This window comes from Carassius gibelio, chromosome B7 (genome assembly GCF_023724105.1).
Source record: "Carassius gibelio isolate Cgi1373 ecotype wild population from Czech Republic chromosome B7, carGib1.2-hapl.c, whole genome shotgun sequence".
NCBI lineage: Eukaryota > Metazoa > Chordata > Actinopteri > Cypriniformes > Cyprinidae > Carassius > Carassius gibelio.
Window position 1 is genome coordinate 8663831 of NC_068402.1, and position 16778 is coordinate 8680608.

General features: G+C 35.1%; 2 protein-coding genes across 4 annotated transcripts in view; one reads left to right on the forward strand and one right to left on the reverse strand.

Moving 5' to 3' along the window:
• LOC127962592 (endophilin-A3-like) overlaps positions 1-14614 on the forward strand; it is a 29015-nt gene extending 14401 nt beyond the window's left edge. Inside the window, exons 2-11 of one of the 3 annotated variants that reach the window (XM_052562216.1) lie at positions 6344-6412; positions 6502-6574; positions 7227-7370; positions 8058-8191; positions 8371-8529; positions 9189-9292; positions 9494-9618; positions 10115-10147; positions 10443-10511; positions 11342-14614. In XM_052562216.1, coding sequence (XP_052418176.1) covers positions 6344-6412; positions 6502-6574; positions 7227-7370; positions 8058-8191; positions 8371-8529; positions 9189-9292; positions 9494-9618; positions 10115-10147; positions 10443-10511; positions 11342-11547 — 1116 coding nt within the window. In that variant the 3' untranslated portion in view covers positions 11548-14614. The remainder of the gene's footprint in view (positions 1-6343; positions 6413-6501; positions 6575-7226; positions 7371-8057; positions 8192-8370; positions 8530-9188; positions 9293-9493; positions 9619-10114; positions 10148-10442; positions 10512-11341) is intronic. The other 2 variants (XM_052562217.1, XM_052562218.1) reach the window with 2 other exon arrangements.
• Positions 14615-14730: 116 nt separating this feature from the next.
• Positions 14731-15770, reverse strand: LOC127962594 (gap junction delta-2 protein-like). Its single transcript, XM_052562219.1, has one exon. The coding sequence runs from the start codon at positions 15753-15755 to the stop codon at positions 14748-14750; it is 1008 nt and encodes a 335-aa protein (XP_052418179.1). The 5' UTR covers positions 15756-15770; the 3' UTR covers positions 14731-14747.
• Between the last annotated feature and the right edge of the window lie 1008 nt (positions 15771-16778).

The window sequence follows — 16778 nt, forward strand, 5'->3', positions numbered from 1 at the left end:
TACAACACATATCCTTAAATCATTCCAGAAGACATCATTTCAGATCAACTTCCTGATTTGTAAACTGTATCATCATCTTTTTTCTCAGAGGGGAAGTTAAGGAGGTTTCTGAGATTTTAATTTCTGGGTTGAATGTTGGGAAAGTTAGTGGTTATGTGGACACACCAGCTGTTTACCCAGTGGACTGACACACTGTCTACACTTCGTGCATTTTGCATTTGTGTTTGCTGCCTATATGACCCCATCAGAAGCCATAAGAGACCACTGTAAAACAGATTACTACAATACTGTGTATGTATATATATATATATATATATATATATATATATATATATATATATATATATATATATATATATATATATATATATATATATATATATATATATACATACATACATATAATCAATAAATAATATACTTTTATTTTTGATTTAATGAAATAATTAAAATAAAATCTAATTTAATTTATATAATAATTTGTGTCAAAATCTATCTATCTATACACACAAGATAAAAATTTAATGATATTTTATGACTATTTATTTACACATTATATGGTAATCTGTGTACTGTGTAGTGATTGTTCCAGGTTTATTTGGTGATAATAAATGGTTGATTGAACATGATGACTGACATAAATACTAAAACATGGACACATTTATTCCACCTTCAGTCTTTAGCAAGTTGATCTGTTTTGACCTGGTGATCATCTGTTAAAGTGCTGCTGTTAAACTGACTGGTTCATGCTGACGTCACCAGAGTCGTTTGCTGTAGCTGCTAATTGGATAGATCACAGTAAAGCAATCGCTGCTTTGAAAGACATTCTCACTCTTTCTATTCTTATCCTCTGTTTTAAAAGGTGTCACGCTGTTGTCTGTTGCTATTAATTAGCGAGTGCTTTGCTATCTGTCATGTTTTTTTTTGAGTCTAGGTTAGAGTTTGGTTTGCATGTGCTTTCTGTGAGTTCCCACCCTCACAGACAGAAAACTTTGATTTTCACTTGTTGACTCTAACAATCGTCTGCAGCTTTGAATATGTGTGCGCCCTTGATTTAATTGGGCGTTTGTTCCACAACACAATGTTTGTCTGTAAGGAAAAGCGCAACCTGCTGGAGTGTGTGTTATCACTGTCTGGACTTGTGTTGCAATTTCCTTCCTCATTTAAACAGAGGGCACTTCGTTCATTCCTCAGTAAATCGAATGCTTGTCCATGAAGAGGAAATGAGCATTTTTTAGTGTCTGTGGAACTGCTATGAGACCAAGGCCACTGTCTGCCTTTAAGTAGCAGTAGGTCATCATTTAATTTCACTTCAGACATCACATTGCACTGCACAGTGTTGGAGTGTACTTACCAGTTTAAAGGGGGAAACATTGTGAGTGAAAGGGAACCGACTTTATCCAGAAAAGTTTCATTTACATTTTTTTTAATGTTGTATCTGTATAATTCCTAATTAAACAGTGTTAAAAGCACAGCTCTGCTTTGTCTATAGTGGTAACAATAGTAACTGCTGTATTTCTGCTTGTCCAAAAGCGCCACCTGCTGTCAGGAAGTACATTTGCATTTCATTCATGACATCTGTTGCCGTCGGTGTTGTTAATCTTAACCGTTTGATGGTAAATAAATAATATCAATTAGGAAAATAAAATAGCTAGGATTATTTAACACTTTGATTCATAGCTAAGTCTTTTAGATGGATCGCATATGCAGTGTTTTTGACTGGCTTCCGGGGGTTTCTTACTATTAGACTAGATGACTAGTTACACAGATACACTGTTTAATTAGGAATATATATATATATATATATATATATATATATATATATATATATATATATATATATATATATATATATATATATATATATATATATATATATATATATATAACAAACATCCAAGAGCTTTCATGTTTGCGGTCACCAGATGTCAGGAGTTTAAATCAACCAATCAGAGCTTTTTTTCCCATCATCTTCTGCTCAGTGTTTTAGCTAATCATCTCAACCTGGCAACAATCCACACGCACTCTTTCTGCACTGAGAAAAGAGCTGGTGCTATGAAAATATGCTATATTTCTCTCTAATGACAGTGTAATATAGTCTTGTTTTCTTTCATCTGGTAATTTATGTGGTTTTCCGCTAGTTCACATTCTCTTGATTTGAATCAATGTCAAAGTGCATTAATTCTGATGAAATCTGAAAAAAAAAGTAAAATAAAATTCTAAACCGTCAATAATTGAGATTAATATACAGTATGCTCTATGTACTCTACTATCTAGTGTATGGATTTTAGAAGGGTAGTTTGCCATCTTTCTTGGTTTCCATTATTTCCAACATGCCAAACTTTTTTTGTAGGGGTAAAATAAGTACGTCATCTGAATATTTGAAGCACTCCTCTTCTTGTTGGAATATGTCAGTGTGATCTGGGTCATTTTGAGACATCATAACCTGTGTTTCAGTGAGTAAGTAAATGAGCCGTCTGATCTGATTCAGTCCTGTGAATGATTCATAACTCTTTCGGCTGATCATGTTGCTAATGACAGTCTTGTAATTACAAGCGTGTTCTGATCAGTTTGAGTGTTTCGTGTGGGTGTTTGAACAACCTCTGCCTGCAGTCACCCATGCATTAAAGAGCGATAGAGAGAGAGACAGATTTACAAAGACCTTCTGACCCATGTTCTGACCTCACACCTTCATCACTCATGCACAGCAGTGCAGTAAACAAACAGCATCCATCAGGGCCAGTGTTGATGAACCAGAGCCAGAAGTAGGTCAGAATTCTGACTGTTAGTATAAATGTAGGGCACTTCATGCTGCAATTGGTGCTTAGCCAATTACCATTTTGGAAACAGATGAACTTCTGAGCTTAGACAACTGGGGCGTTAGGTGTGGAAAAACTACACGTTTTTATAATTATCTAGTTGGTGGCTAGTCAGATTTATATAATAAAACAGGTTTAGTGCTATACACAGATAATTGCAGCCTCTCAGTAAGTTAACTGACCGATATTTAGTGAATAAATAGGCTTAAAGTCAACATGAAATCATAATGGAATATTTTTTTAATATAAGTTTTATTTTGTGCAGTCCTTCAGTGTGCAAAGAGGATCATTAAAATGTAATTAAATTTCCTTTTCAGCTGATGTAATGGATCTCTCTAACATCCTGGCTCCATGATACAATCAATGTTATAAGATTAGGATCATTTTTTTCTTGTTTCATATTATATTTCACTAAATTTTTTTCAATAATTGAGCAGCATTGACATTTGGGTTCAAAGTCTGACAGGATGTATTTGGATTTATTTGAAAATTTAATGTTAAGGCATTTTTTACTGATGCTTTTACCATTCTTGAAGTATAACTTGGATTTTCAGCAGACTAAAGCACATCATGTCAGCACGCTTGAACCATTCTGAAAAGTTTTGACTCTAAATTAGCCTGCTTTAAGAGAGGTAAATTAAAATTATCAAAAATATGTGTTTTCCTTACAAATATGTACAGCACATTACATTTCCTTTGACTATTCTCTATTAATTTTGTGTCATATTTTTTCACTTTTTTATGTTCTCACTGAACTGCATGGCAAAAATGTCAACCTAATTTTCGTTTTGTTATGCAAGATATGTTAATCCTCTTAGTGATTATTAGTGGTGCTTATAACTAGTTTCTTGAATCACAACAATCAGTCTAGTGCACCAATTATGTAACAATGCACTACAAATTATATTAAGATTCTGGCTAATACAGATAAACTAATAATCATTTTTGTACTTGTTATGGTTGATAACTTATAAATAGCTGAGATTACAAACCCGATTCCCAAAGAAATTAATTGTGAATAAAAACATAATGCAATGATGTGGAAGTTTCAAATGTCAATGTTTTATTCAGAACACAGCATAGATGCTATATCAAATGTTTAACTGAGAAAAATTGATCATTTTAAGGGAAAAATAAGTTGATTTAAAATTTCATGGCATCAACACATCTCAACAAAGTTGGGACAAGGTCATGTTCACCACTGTGTGGTATCCCTTCTTCTTTATATAACAGTTTGCATACCTCTGGGGACTGAGGAGACAAGTTGCTCAAGTTTAGGAACAGGAATGTTGTCCAATTCTTGTCCAATACAGGCTTGCTCAACTGTCTTAGGTCTTCTTTGTCGCATGTTCCTCTTTATGATGCACCAGATGTTTTCTATGGGTGAAGATCTGGAATGCAGGCTGGCCATTTCAGTCCCCGGATCCTTCTTCTACACAGCCATGATGTTGTAATTGATGCAGTATGTGGTCTGGCATTGTCATGTTGGAAAATGTAAGGTCTTCCCTGAAAGAGACGACGTCTGGATGGGATCACATGTTGTTCTAGAATATACCTTTCTATACCTTTCAGCATTGATGGTGCGTTTCCATATGTGTAAGCTGCCCATGACACATGCACTCATGCAACCCCAAACCATCAGAGATGCAGGCTTCTGAACTGAGCGTTTATAACAACTTGGGTGTCCTTGTCCTCTTTAGTCCGGATGACATGGCGTCACAGTTTTCCAAAAAAAACTTTAAAAAAATTTGATTCGTCTGACCACAGAACAGTTTTCCACTCTGCCACAGTCCATTTTAAATGAGCTTGGCCCAGAGAAAACCCCTGTGCTTCTGGATCATGTTTAGATATGGCTTCTTTTTTGACATATAGAGTTTTAGCCAGCAACGGCGAATGGCACGGTGGATTGTGTTCACGGACAATGTTTTCTGGATGTATTCCTGAGCCCACGTTGTGATTTCCATTACAGTAGCATTCCTGTATGTGATGCAGTGCCGTCTAAGGGCTGAAGATCACAGGCATCCAGTATGGTTTTCCGGCATTGACCCTTACGCACAGAGATTGTTCCAGATTCTCTGAATCTTTGGATGATATTTTGCACTATAGATGATGATAACTTCAAACACTTTGCAGTTTTTTTTGAGAAACTCCTTTCTGATATTGCTCCATTTTTTTTCACTGCAGCATTGGGGGAATTGGTGATCCTCTGCCCATCTTGACTTCTGACTTCTTCTTGCCACCCTGAGAGGCTCTTTTTTTACCCAATAATTTTGCCATTTGACCTAATAAGTTGCAAATTGGTCCTCCAGATTACATTTAACTTTTCTGGCCTCTTATTGCTACCTGTCCCAACTTCTTTGGAATGTGTAGCTCTCATGAAATCCAAAATGAGCCAATATTTGGCATGACATTTCAAAATGTCTCAATTTCAACATATGATATGTTATCTATATTCTATTGTAAATAAAATATAATTTTATGTGATTTTTTAATTATTCCATTCTTTTTTACTCACAATATATACAGTGCCCCAACTTTTTTGGAATCGGGTTTGTATAATAATTGTTTAAAATAAAGTGATGTGAATTTATAATTGAAATGAAAAGTAATGACAATAATAATAACAACAGTAATAATACTTACAATAAATGTGCCCTTAAAGGGTTCATTATTATTATTATTATTAGTTTCTTTTTTGATGATATTATAATAAGTGATGTGGAAATACATTTTAAAGAATAATAGTAGTAATAATAATAATAATAATTAATGTGCTCTTGAAACATTTTTAAATTTTCAAATAAAGTGATTTGGTGCTATATTTAATATGCAAATAATAATAATAATAAATTATAATAATAATACTAAAAAGCATCTGCTAAATGACTAAATATAAATGTAATAATTTTTAGCTGATATTGTAATAGGTAGCCTAATGTAAAACTAGATTTTCAATGAAAATGATGAGGATAATAATATTAAATGTGCATCATGAAATGTGACCACAAAACTGTCATAAGGTTTAAAAAAAAATCGAAATATTGAGAAAATAATTTATAAAGTTGTCCAGATTAAGTTCTTAGCAATGCATATAACTAATCAAAAATAAAGTTTTGACATATTTACGGTAAGAAATGTACAAAGTAACTTCATGCAACATGATCTTTACTTAATGTCCTAATGATTTTTGGCATAAAAGAAAAAATAGATAATTTTGACCCATATAATGTATTTTGGGCTATTGCTACAACTATACCCCAGCGACTTAAGACTCCAGGGTCACACATATCAGTGTTATTTATAATCTTATCACTGCTGCTTCAACACACACACAAAACTAAATTCAGACCTGTGACATCAGGTATCATTTCTACAATGAGCTAAGACAGAGGCTCTTTTTATTGATTTGTTTTTCTTCTTCCGCCCACACCAGTGTGTACACAGGGAAACATTATGCGATTTCTTCCTGCCTAATATCACTGTTTCCTGTTTCTGATCTAATATCTCTCTCTCTCTCGTTCTAGTTATTGAGTGAGAAGATAAGCGGTGCAGAAGGGACAAAGCTGGATGAAGACTTCATGGAAATGGAGCGGGTGAGGAAAAAAACGGCAGAAACGAGCCCCTCTTCACATGTGATTTATATGACAAATATATTTACTCTTACCTTTTCCTACCTCTACAGAAAATAGAAGTCACCAACAAGTCTGTTTTTGAACTTATAACGAAAACCACAGAATATCTTCAGCCAAACCCTGGTATGATCACAGATCTCACATATTCATAACACTTATGATTTCATTGAGTCATTAAATATCATGAACACCACCTACTAAGCAGCTGTGTGCAGTGGACTTCTGAAATAAGGAGGCGAGGCCTTCCAGTTCTAATTTGATTACAGGGTTGAAGTCTTGTGAAACACTAGCCTTATACTTAAATGTGAACGATGCTAGAATAACATACAGTAGCATGCTTATACTACTGTACTATTTATTAAAACTGAAATAATTATACCACTGTTTAAGGGTTGGTATGATTTTTCCATTATTACCACTAGTTTGATCCATTTAGGCTGACTTGTTCAAACATGATTTTTGACCATTATCTCATTAAAATGATTATCTCACTCAATGAGAACACAGTAAACTCACCTCCCTTTGAAGCTTCATCACTATTGCACAATATAATTGATTTAAACACTATTTAATCTTGTATTTTGAAATAGCTTTTTTTGTGTGTGTTGTTGATTATTTTCTCATGCAGTATTAATTTTTTTTTGAGTAGATACTGCCTCTCTTGCCTCCACTGCTGCTTCTAAATTACTGTAATTTCTCAGTCAGTGAATCATGTTTGTAGTGCAGTGTGATGATTTCTGGTTTGGTCACGAGTGTATGTTGTGTATCCGGACAGCATCAAGAGCCAAACTGGGAATGCTCAACACGGTGTCTAAAATCAGAGGGCAGGTGAAGACGACGGGCTATCCGCAGACTGAAGGGCTTTTAGGAGACTGCATGCTGCGATATGGACGGGAACTGGGGGAGGAGTCCACTTTCGGTAACGCCCGCACATACCAACAGTCAAGCACATGCATGCACAGACATGAGCCACAGGCAGACGGTTACGGAAATCCCACTACAGCGCGAAGGAATGCTGGTCGATCTCAAGAACTCTGTTTCTCTTTGAGTCACACAGTCTTGCACACTGTGCAGTGTGAAACACGTTTCCTGGAATATTGCTTTACTTACAGCATTTGAACACAACTCTGACACCTTGTGGTGCTTTGCTGATGCCAGACACTGATGAGCACATGCTGGTTATATTACAGTGGTTTCCAAAGCGGATCCTCCGATTAGAAATTGAAATCAGAACAGTTTTACTGTTTGGGGTATTTTGTAGCTTTTTTTTTTTTTGCAATACCCTGTGGATTGTGTTAATTAAATGCAAATAAAAAATTATGAAATAAGTACCTTTCATTTGTAAAGTATTTAATCACTGGATTATCATATTATCACAAAAAGGCATTATAATGTGATTATGTAATAAAATGTTATTTTTTTTTTTATTACATTTTAATATATATTTATTTTTGTAAAAAGACATAGTATATATATATATATATATATATATATATATATATATGACACAATTTCTCTCTCTCTCTGTCTCTCTCTCTCTCTACATTTAAATGTTTGATCACTTTTATATTAAAGTCAAAATATAATGTCTGCCTCATCTTCTCAGGAGCTGCGCTGGTGGACATCGGTGAAGCCATGAAGCAGATGGCTGATATTAAAGATGCCCTTGATATCAACGTGAAACAGAACTTCATTGACCCACTTCAGACTCTACAAGACAAAGACCTCAAAGAGATTGTGGTACAACACTGTTTTGTTATTTTTTTATTATTAAATAGATAACAAATAATTGTTCATTTTATGTCCCTGATTCCCTCTATTATCAGACACTGTCATTTACAGATAGCTGTTTGTCCGTATTTAGTTTGTGTTTAAGGTTAGTGAAGTACATGATTTAATCTCATGTGATTTCCTGATAGCATCATCTGAAGAAACTGGAGGGTCGACGGTTAGACTTTGACTATAAGAAGAAACGTCAAGGCAAGATTCCCGACGAGGAGATCAAACAGGCTGTGGAGAAGTTTGAGGAATCCAAAGAACTCGCTGAGAGGAGCATGTTTAACTTTTTGGAGAACGATGTAAGGAAAATTACCAATGAGAATGTTTAATTTATTTCAAAAAATTATTATTTATTTATATATATATATATATATATATATATATATATACACACACACACACACATATATATTAGTGCTGTCATACATTTAATTAATATATATATAAAATTATTGTCACCATTTACTTACCCTCATTTAGTTCCAAACATGTATAATTTTTTTTTTCTTATGTTGAACACAAAAGACGATGTTTCGTAGAATTTTGAAAAGAACCAAACAGTTTTTGGTCCCCATTGACTTCCATAGTAGGTCAAGAAATACTATGCAGTGGAGGCCATCAACTGTTTCATTACCAGCATTCTTTAGAATATCTGCTTTAAGTCCAGAATAAGAAAGAATCTCATACAGGTTGGGAACGACATGAGTGTGAGTAAATAATGACACAATTTACAATTTTGTGTGAAGTATCATAACTTTGGGACTTTATTATTAAGATATCACATCATTATTCTTTCATTGCAGTCTTACATTATTAAGTTTTGTTTGAGTGTCCATATATATACTCTGTATGTGCTGCACACTATATGTGTTATTAAATATTAAATCCTATTAAATATATCTTGTTTCTGTTTCTGTTCTGGGATCAGTGAAAAGTCATGTCTTTCATGTACCTGTAGGTGGAGCAGGTGAGTCAGTTATCAGCTCTGATCGAGGCAGGGCTGGATTACCATCGGCAGTCCTTGGAGATCCTGAAGGAGCTCGACAGCAAACTACAGAGCAGGTATCTTCACCTACTCATTCTGCAAATCAGCTTAAAAACATCCCATATTCCTAGTCAGAGTTCACTTCGTTTTTTTCCCCCTGTGTATTTTATGATCTAGCCTACTGTTGATCTGTCTTAATTGGAAGATATGTTATGAAATGGTCGACAATAACAAATGCAGGCTTCTTGCTAATATGCATATATATTTTGCTCTTGCAGGATATCCACTGCAAGCAGTCGGCCCAAAAAAGAGTTCAAGCCAAAGTCGATCGTGTCCAGTTTGGAGACCGTCGAAAACACGCAGCACAATGGACTTACCCACACCTCATCAGTCAAAAGCACAGGTATCCACAGGAAAACACCTCAACCTGTGTGCTTCAGTCTGAGCATGAAGGCAGAACATATGCAGAATCTTTCATCTTTCTTTTTGTATTTTGACATAACTTTTAGTTTTAAGATTTTTTCAAGATCCTATTTTCTATGAAATTATCTATACAATTCCTATTTTTACAGTATATCTATTAATAAAATAATACAAGCACAGTGCTTACTAGCAAAAAAATAAATAGAAATAGTAACAATACAAATATATATATTTATTATTTACCATCCATCGACTGGTGGAAAAATTACATTTAATGAACATATGCTATACAGTCTATTTTGAGGTTTCATTCATTGTTTCATTTTGTGTGTTTTTTCCCTTCTGGCTTGTCATTCTTTGTGTGTGCGTTTATTTTTTTAAGAAACTAGAGCTTCATTAATGGCTTTTATTGTGTATTGCTCACATGTTTCACCACCATCATGTGTTCTTACATATTCATTCATATTCCTTTCCAGATATCCAAGTCAACCACACTGTAAATGGAAAAAGTAGGTGGTAATGTTTATCATGGAAATATTTTATTACTTTAACCTGTTCGGACTTTTTATATTTCAGTCACATGATACAAAATAGGAATCAGACTTGAAAAAGACTTTAAAACTAGAAGCTTTGGGAAAAGATAAAGAGGTTAATACTATCAAAATAATTGAATCAGAATCAAAACCTAACAACCTGACAATTCAGATCCGTAATTTATGGATGACATGGTTGTTGTTGTTTTTTTTTGTGGTCATGTTCATGCGTTTGTCTCTGATGTTTGATCTCATGTGTTTTTGCTCTCAGTTGATAAGTTCACACACACAGCACCCATTACTCTATCATGGCCTGAGAGCTCCAATGGTGATAGCAAACGTGAGTATCATCCTGTAGCTTCAGGCCTAGACGCTCACTGAATGTGAGATTGTAGTATTTGAATTCTGCAGAAATATCTAGAGCTTTTTTGGAGATCTGTGCTCACAGATTTCATGTGGACCCACTCATCTCATCTGCCCACACATCAGCTCTCAAACTGAGTTTATTTACTTTCCTCTCAGTAACCCTCTGCTGTTTTCTTTCCATTAGTTTCACTGGATGTTTGAATTCAGCACACAGGTGTTAAATATTTCATTTCAAACCCAATTTTCTCTCCCTCAAGTGATTCCAGACCTGTTTTCTGTTTTAAAAAATATCTTTAGAATTTCATAGTGACATAGTAAAATAATAAAAGGAAAGAAAGGAAAATAAAGAAACTGGTTTAAGATGAAGTACTAAAATATCTAAAACCAAATAAGCTAAAACCAAAACTTAGGAAAAACGGATAAAAATGACAAAAACACGAAATTCTTTAAAAATGACACACAAATATAAAAATAAAGTCTAATTCGAAATATTAAGAAAAACTATAGTAGTATATTAACTAAAGGACAACCCAAAAACTATATTAAAAACAAAATCTTGACAAAATGCTCACCAAAAGTAAAAAAAATTATATATATATATCTAATTCTAAATAATGACAAAAACTGTAATAGTTTATCAGTGGTACTAAAATGACAGGTTTGACAGCTGTGGTCACTGTAAACATTGTGGGACAAGATCATAAAATTTAAAAAGCAGCATATGGGCTCGGATCAACATAATAAGTACAAATGACAGATTCAGTGAAAGGGTGAATTTACTTTATTTACTTTAACTCTTTGCAGAGAGCGAGTCACACTTGGACCAGCCCTGCTGTCGATCGCTCTACGACTTTGAGCCGGAGAACGAGGGCGAGCTGGGCTTCAAAGAGGGCGACATCATCATCCTCACCAATCAGATTGATGAGAACTGGTATGAAGGCATGATTAACGGCGAATCGGGCTTCTTCCCCATAAACTACGTCGAGGTCCTAGTGCCCCTGCCACAATGAGCCCCGGGTCACTGACCGCACGCCAAACCAGACTGTCTGAACCATCCGCTCACCCAACATGCTCTGCTGCATTCTCACCAATGAAAGCCTTGCGTTTGACCACAGACAACTTTGAACCTTTTACATTTCAGTATTTATTTATCTTATTACGTTTTCCAGGCATCATGGTGCAACATCTAGAAATTTACACTGCAAAAAAAGGATTTTTAATGAGTGTTTTTGCTTTGTTCTTTAGTAAAAAATAACTAAACATCTTTAAAATGCAATACATTTATTTTTAATGATAATAATAATGATAGTAACAATAATAATAATTAATCTCAACTTTAAAAGTAAAAAAATGTGTAAGTCAAATAAAAAATAAAACAAATATAAAACTGTTTCTTATGTAAAATTAATTATTTTCATTTAAAGATGTTTTTTATTTAAATATGACAAAATACTGATAATTTACTTGAAATTTACTTTAAAAGATACCACTGTATTTTGTTTTTATAGTTCTATGTATAAACCAGTTTGCCAATTTAAGATATATATATATATATCTGTCTTATAAATTATAATAATTTTTTTTTTAAATTGTTTAGATTTAATAATGTTTAGATATTTTTATTGGAAAAACATCAAGATACTGATTAAGAATTTAGTTTTATTTATTTTGTATTTTTTTTGCAGTGTAATTTTATTTCATCTTCAACGCAGCATTTACCTTATTCATTTGAAAATGTGATGCATCCAATGGGGTGGATTTTGGACTTTTGCTGTTTAGGTATATTTTTCTTTTTCTCTGATATGAGGTTTACCTGCCTGCGGTGGTCTTATGTGTTTTTTGAAACACAAGTTTTCTATAAACTGTGACTCTCTTGACTGCTCCTCTTATGAATGTCCTCTTTCTCTCTCTGTCTGTCTCTGTTTACAGACTTATTGTGATCTTAGGTATCATAGTAAGTAAGTATCGCAGGTGTTTTTTAAATGGGTTTTGCTCTCTCGCGCCTTCAAGTGTTTTTTTTTTTTGAACGGTGGCTGTATTGCACTAAAGCTTTAGAATAACACACCCATTGATGTGCACATTTTATTTTTGTGTTGTGTTTTTTGGATTTAGGGCATTGCACTTTCTACTGTATCTCTTTCTGCCATGCCGAGAAATACAAAATTTTATCAGTCTTATCTTATGGAGTGCTAAAAAGCATATATAAATATATATTGATATGGTTCACAACTTCGTACTGTATGTAACAAGAACTTTTTGCTCACCTATGTGGTTTGTTTGACCGATGTCATCCTCCGAATGACATTTTAAAATGAGCAGATGTTAATGAAACATTCTGTAGTCGAACTGTCCTGTGCTTATCAGCGGCAGTCGACATCTTTCTAATTCGGACCAGTTAAGTTTGAAGTGACGAATATTGTGTCTGTTTGTCCCCCCAAAAACAGACTGTACTCAAGAAATGTCAAATATTATTTTTGTTACTCTGAGCCGTATGTTTCTTGTGCATGAAATTGAACTTTGGATGACTGTTTTTGTTTCTGTATTGGACAGATAGTGCCATTGACCATCCAGATGTTTTCAGATCATTCCCTGTTGTATTTTTTATTTAATTTTTTTGGCCAAATAGAGCAGTCAGAGAGCAAAAAGGGAAAAAGCTGTTTGAAACAAATGATGCCTAAAACTGTAACGTATCAATTCTGTGCCACTAACAGCACCAAACTGAGTTGCCAAAAGTACTGAATTTTTACATTCTCTGAAGAAAATGTCAGTGGTGAAAGAAACTCCTAAAATATATCCTGCTTTACAGTTGATTTATCAACAGTTGCTGGAAATCGGTGCAGGAACTAGTGGCACAGAATAAAAAGATCAAGGAATATGGGAATGGATCTCAGATCTTTTGGATTTTCAAATGTTAAAAAATCACTATAGAGATTATTTAGATATTTTTATTCAGCCCTATTTTTCTTTTAGAAACATTTACCTAACCCTCCATTTTTCATTGTTTGGAAAAATAGTAGTTTTATCCCCAAACCCACGCCACTGGTTGAGCTAAACGTGCATTGTTCAGAGCACTCCAACAAATTGTTTTAAAATGTACATACACTACCATTGAAGAGTTTGGGGTCAGTAGTTTTTTTGTATTTTTTATTTTGAAAGAAATTAAGTTTCTGGAGAAACATGTAATTTCTAGTCAATTTGACAGTAAAAACAGTTGCTACAAAATATATATATATATATATATATTTTTAATAATTGTTCTTTTGAAAAGTATCATGGAGCAGCACAACTGTTTTCAACATTACTAATAATAATTAATGTTTCTTGAGCAGCAAATCAGCATTTTAGAATGATTTCTGAAGGATCACAAGCCAAGAGAAATTCAGCTTTGAGCACAGGAATAAATAACATTTTAAAATATATTAACATAGAAAACCGTTTAAATTGTAATACTATTGAACCTTTTTTTACACTATAAAACATACAGTTTTTATTGTATCTCTATTGTATAAATGTGATTTTGGTGAATTTAAGAGACCTCTTTTCTTTTTTTTTTATATTTAAAACCCCAAACTTTCCAACGGTATAGTGTCTAATTATCCCTGCACAAAATACTGGGATATGATAAAACATTTTAACATTTGAAAAAAATACACACGGCAGCTTTAAATTCAAAAGTTAAGAGATTATAGATAATGTTCGAGTAAAATGAAAGATCTGATTCTTAGTATAAAATAATATATATGACTACTATTCTAGAGGTCATTATGAAAACAAGAAATTGCTCGACTCGAAAGAAAATGTGGCACCCCAACAATCTTGATCTCGGACTTTAGATGTAGAATAGCTCTTCGTTTCCAAACACTATTACTAACTCCTGTACCAATTTTAGTGTTCTTACAAAACTTCTACTCGAATGTTCATCACTACATCACTGAGTGAAAGGAAAGGCTGTGAATTGTTTTCTTTTTGCTCTCTGGCATAATTTATATAAACAAAGTGGTTTATAGATGTTGTAAATGAATATATTATTACACACTGTATATTGCATAAATAAATGACGTGGAAATATTGATTACATGTCACGACTGATTGTGCATTTTATTTCTTAAGCTCATCCAAACACACGAGTAGCAGCTGCCTTCAAAAACCTACCAAACAAAAATAGCATCGTAATCAATTTTAAGACTCTTCGACTTGTCCATAATTGAGTTTATATCCAAACCTCACTGCTCTTCTGCTTTGGTTTTCTTCCTTTGTTTGGTTGCGATTTACCCTTGAGTGATTGTGTTCCTCTGCAGGTGTCTTTGTCTTTCTTCGTTGAGCAGCTCCCAGCACAGGTCCAGTCAGGTTGATGGTCCACGACTAGATCTAAGGTAGGTAAAGAAGTAGTGCTGGTCACGTCTCTGAAGGTAAGCGAGGCTATCGACTGCGAGTCTTGGTTTATAGCGCCGTATCCCTTCCAGGAGCCGTCCTTGATGAGCACCGACTTCTTAATCATCTTCCAGCCCAAATGGTTGAGCTCTAGGAAGCTGAGAAAGATGCAGAAGATCCCAACGCAAAACATAAAGATCAGGAAGATGGTTTTCTCGGTGGGACGCGAGACGTAGCAGTCGACCTTCTGCATGCAAGGCGTCGCTGTGCACTCAAAGTGAGCGGGAACGTGGAATCCGAAGAGGAGCCATTGAGCCACTACGAAACCGATCTCCAAAACGGTGCGAAAGCACACGTGGAAGACGTAGAACTTGGAAAGTACACCCGAGGAGCTTTTGGACGGAGCCTTGGCTTCCTGCAATTTAATGCCCTCATAGACATCAGCAAGACTGTGGCCGAGATGTTTGTGCGACTTGATGGAGCAACTGTCCGAGTCGCAACTGCGATCGTATGCTTCCCTCGACTGCTCGCCTTTTGGCTGCTTGGACAAGTTGTGCCAGGTGTAGATGATGAAGCAAAGTGAAGGTGTAGACACAGTGATGATCTGGAAGACCCAGAACCGAGGCTGCGAGATTGGGGCAAAGGCATCGTAGCAGACATTGGGACATCCCGGTTGAAGGGTGTTGCATACAAACATCTCCTGCTCATCCGTATAGACATCCTCAGTGGCCACAGCCACGATTAGCAGGCGGAAAATCACCATGACCGTGAGCCAGAGGCGTCCGATCATGGTGGAGTGCTGGTGCACAGCGTCCAGAAGCCGCTTGAGCAGCGTCCATTCTGTCATGTCTCTACGCACTGACCTCTTGAAGTACAGCACCTGAAATATATCCACTTTAGCTCTGTTGCCAGCAAGGACGGCCGTTTTCATGTTACAGCTCTGTCCGGAGAGCCAAGGTGCCACCACTGCTCCCAGCCATCCCTTTCTCCTTCAGAGATAAGGAGCATGCCGTCCACTTCACTTTGGTCACATGGTGCGGTCGCTTGTCTTTGGAATCCATTTACAAACCGCTGGAGAGACGGCACTCATCCTGCTCTTGATACCGTTGGCAGATTACACTCTTTTCTGATTGCCGCCCTACATGATAGGATGGGTTCCATGCTTTTAAAAATACGCCACAGATAGTGGATACGTCTATGTGCTAATGGAGTTTGTATACTAATCTTATACTTTAAACTTGGCATATTGTGTACTATGAATATTGCTGCCACTTATGAGAAATTGCTTGTGATGTGGCCCATTTGTAAGATGCTTTGGATAAAAGTGTCTGCTAAATGGATAAATTAAAAGTGCTTCATTTTGTCAGAATTCAAGTGACTGGCTACTGTTTGTCTACTTAGTCATGTTTAATCTATTTAAATCAAGTTAAAAATTGTCATAATTTACACTACCATTCAAAGTTGGAGGAAGATTTCATTGAAAGGTTTGAAAGAAATTTCTTATGCCCACCAAGGTTGATAAATACAGTTTAAAATACTGTATTGTGAAATTTTATTAAAATTAAAAATTTAAAAAACTGTTTTCTATTTAAATATTATTTTAAAATGTAATTTATTCTTGCACTGCAAAGCTGTATTTTCAGCATTCTTCAGTGTCACATGATCAGGGTCGTCGCTAGTGGGGTGAAAGGTGATGATGATTATAGGCGCCCACGGCTAAGGGGGGGCTCCCAGCGATCTCAACCGACTGGCTGAGGCCAGCCTAAAAAGAAACTCGGAACAGTTGACGGGCCACTGCTGAGCGCCGTCAAGAAAGCTTATCATGTTTTTAAACCTTGCCAGTTGAAACATTCAATCACAAGACGCGGGA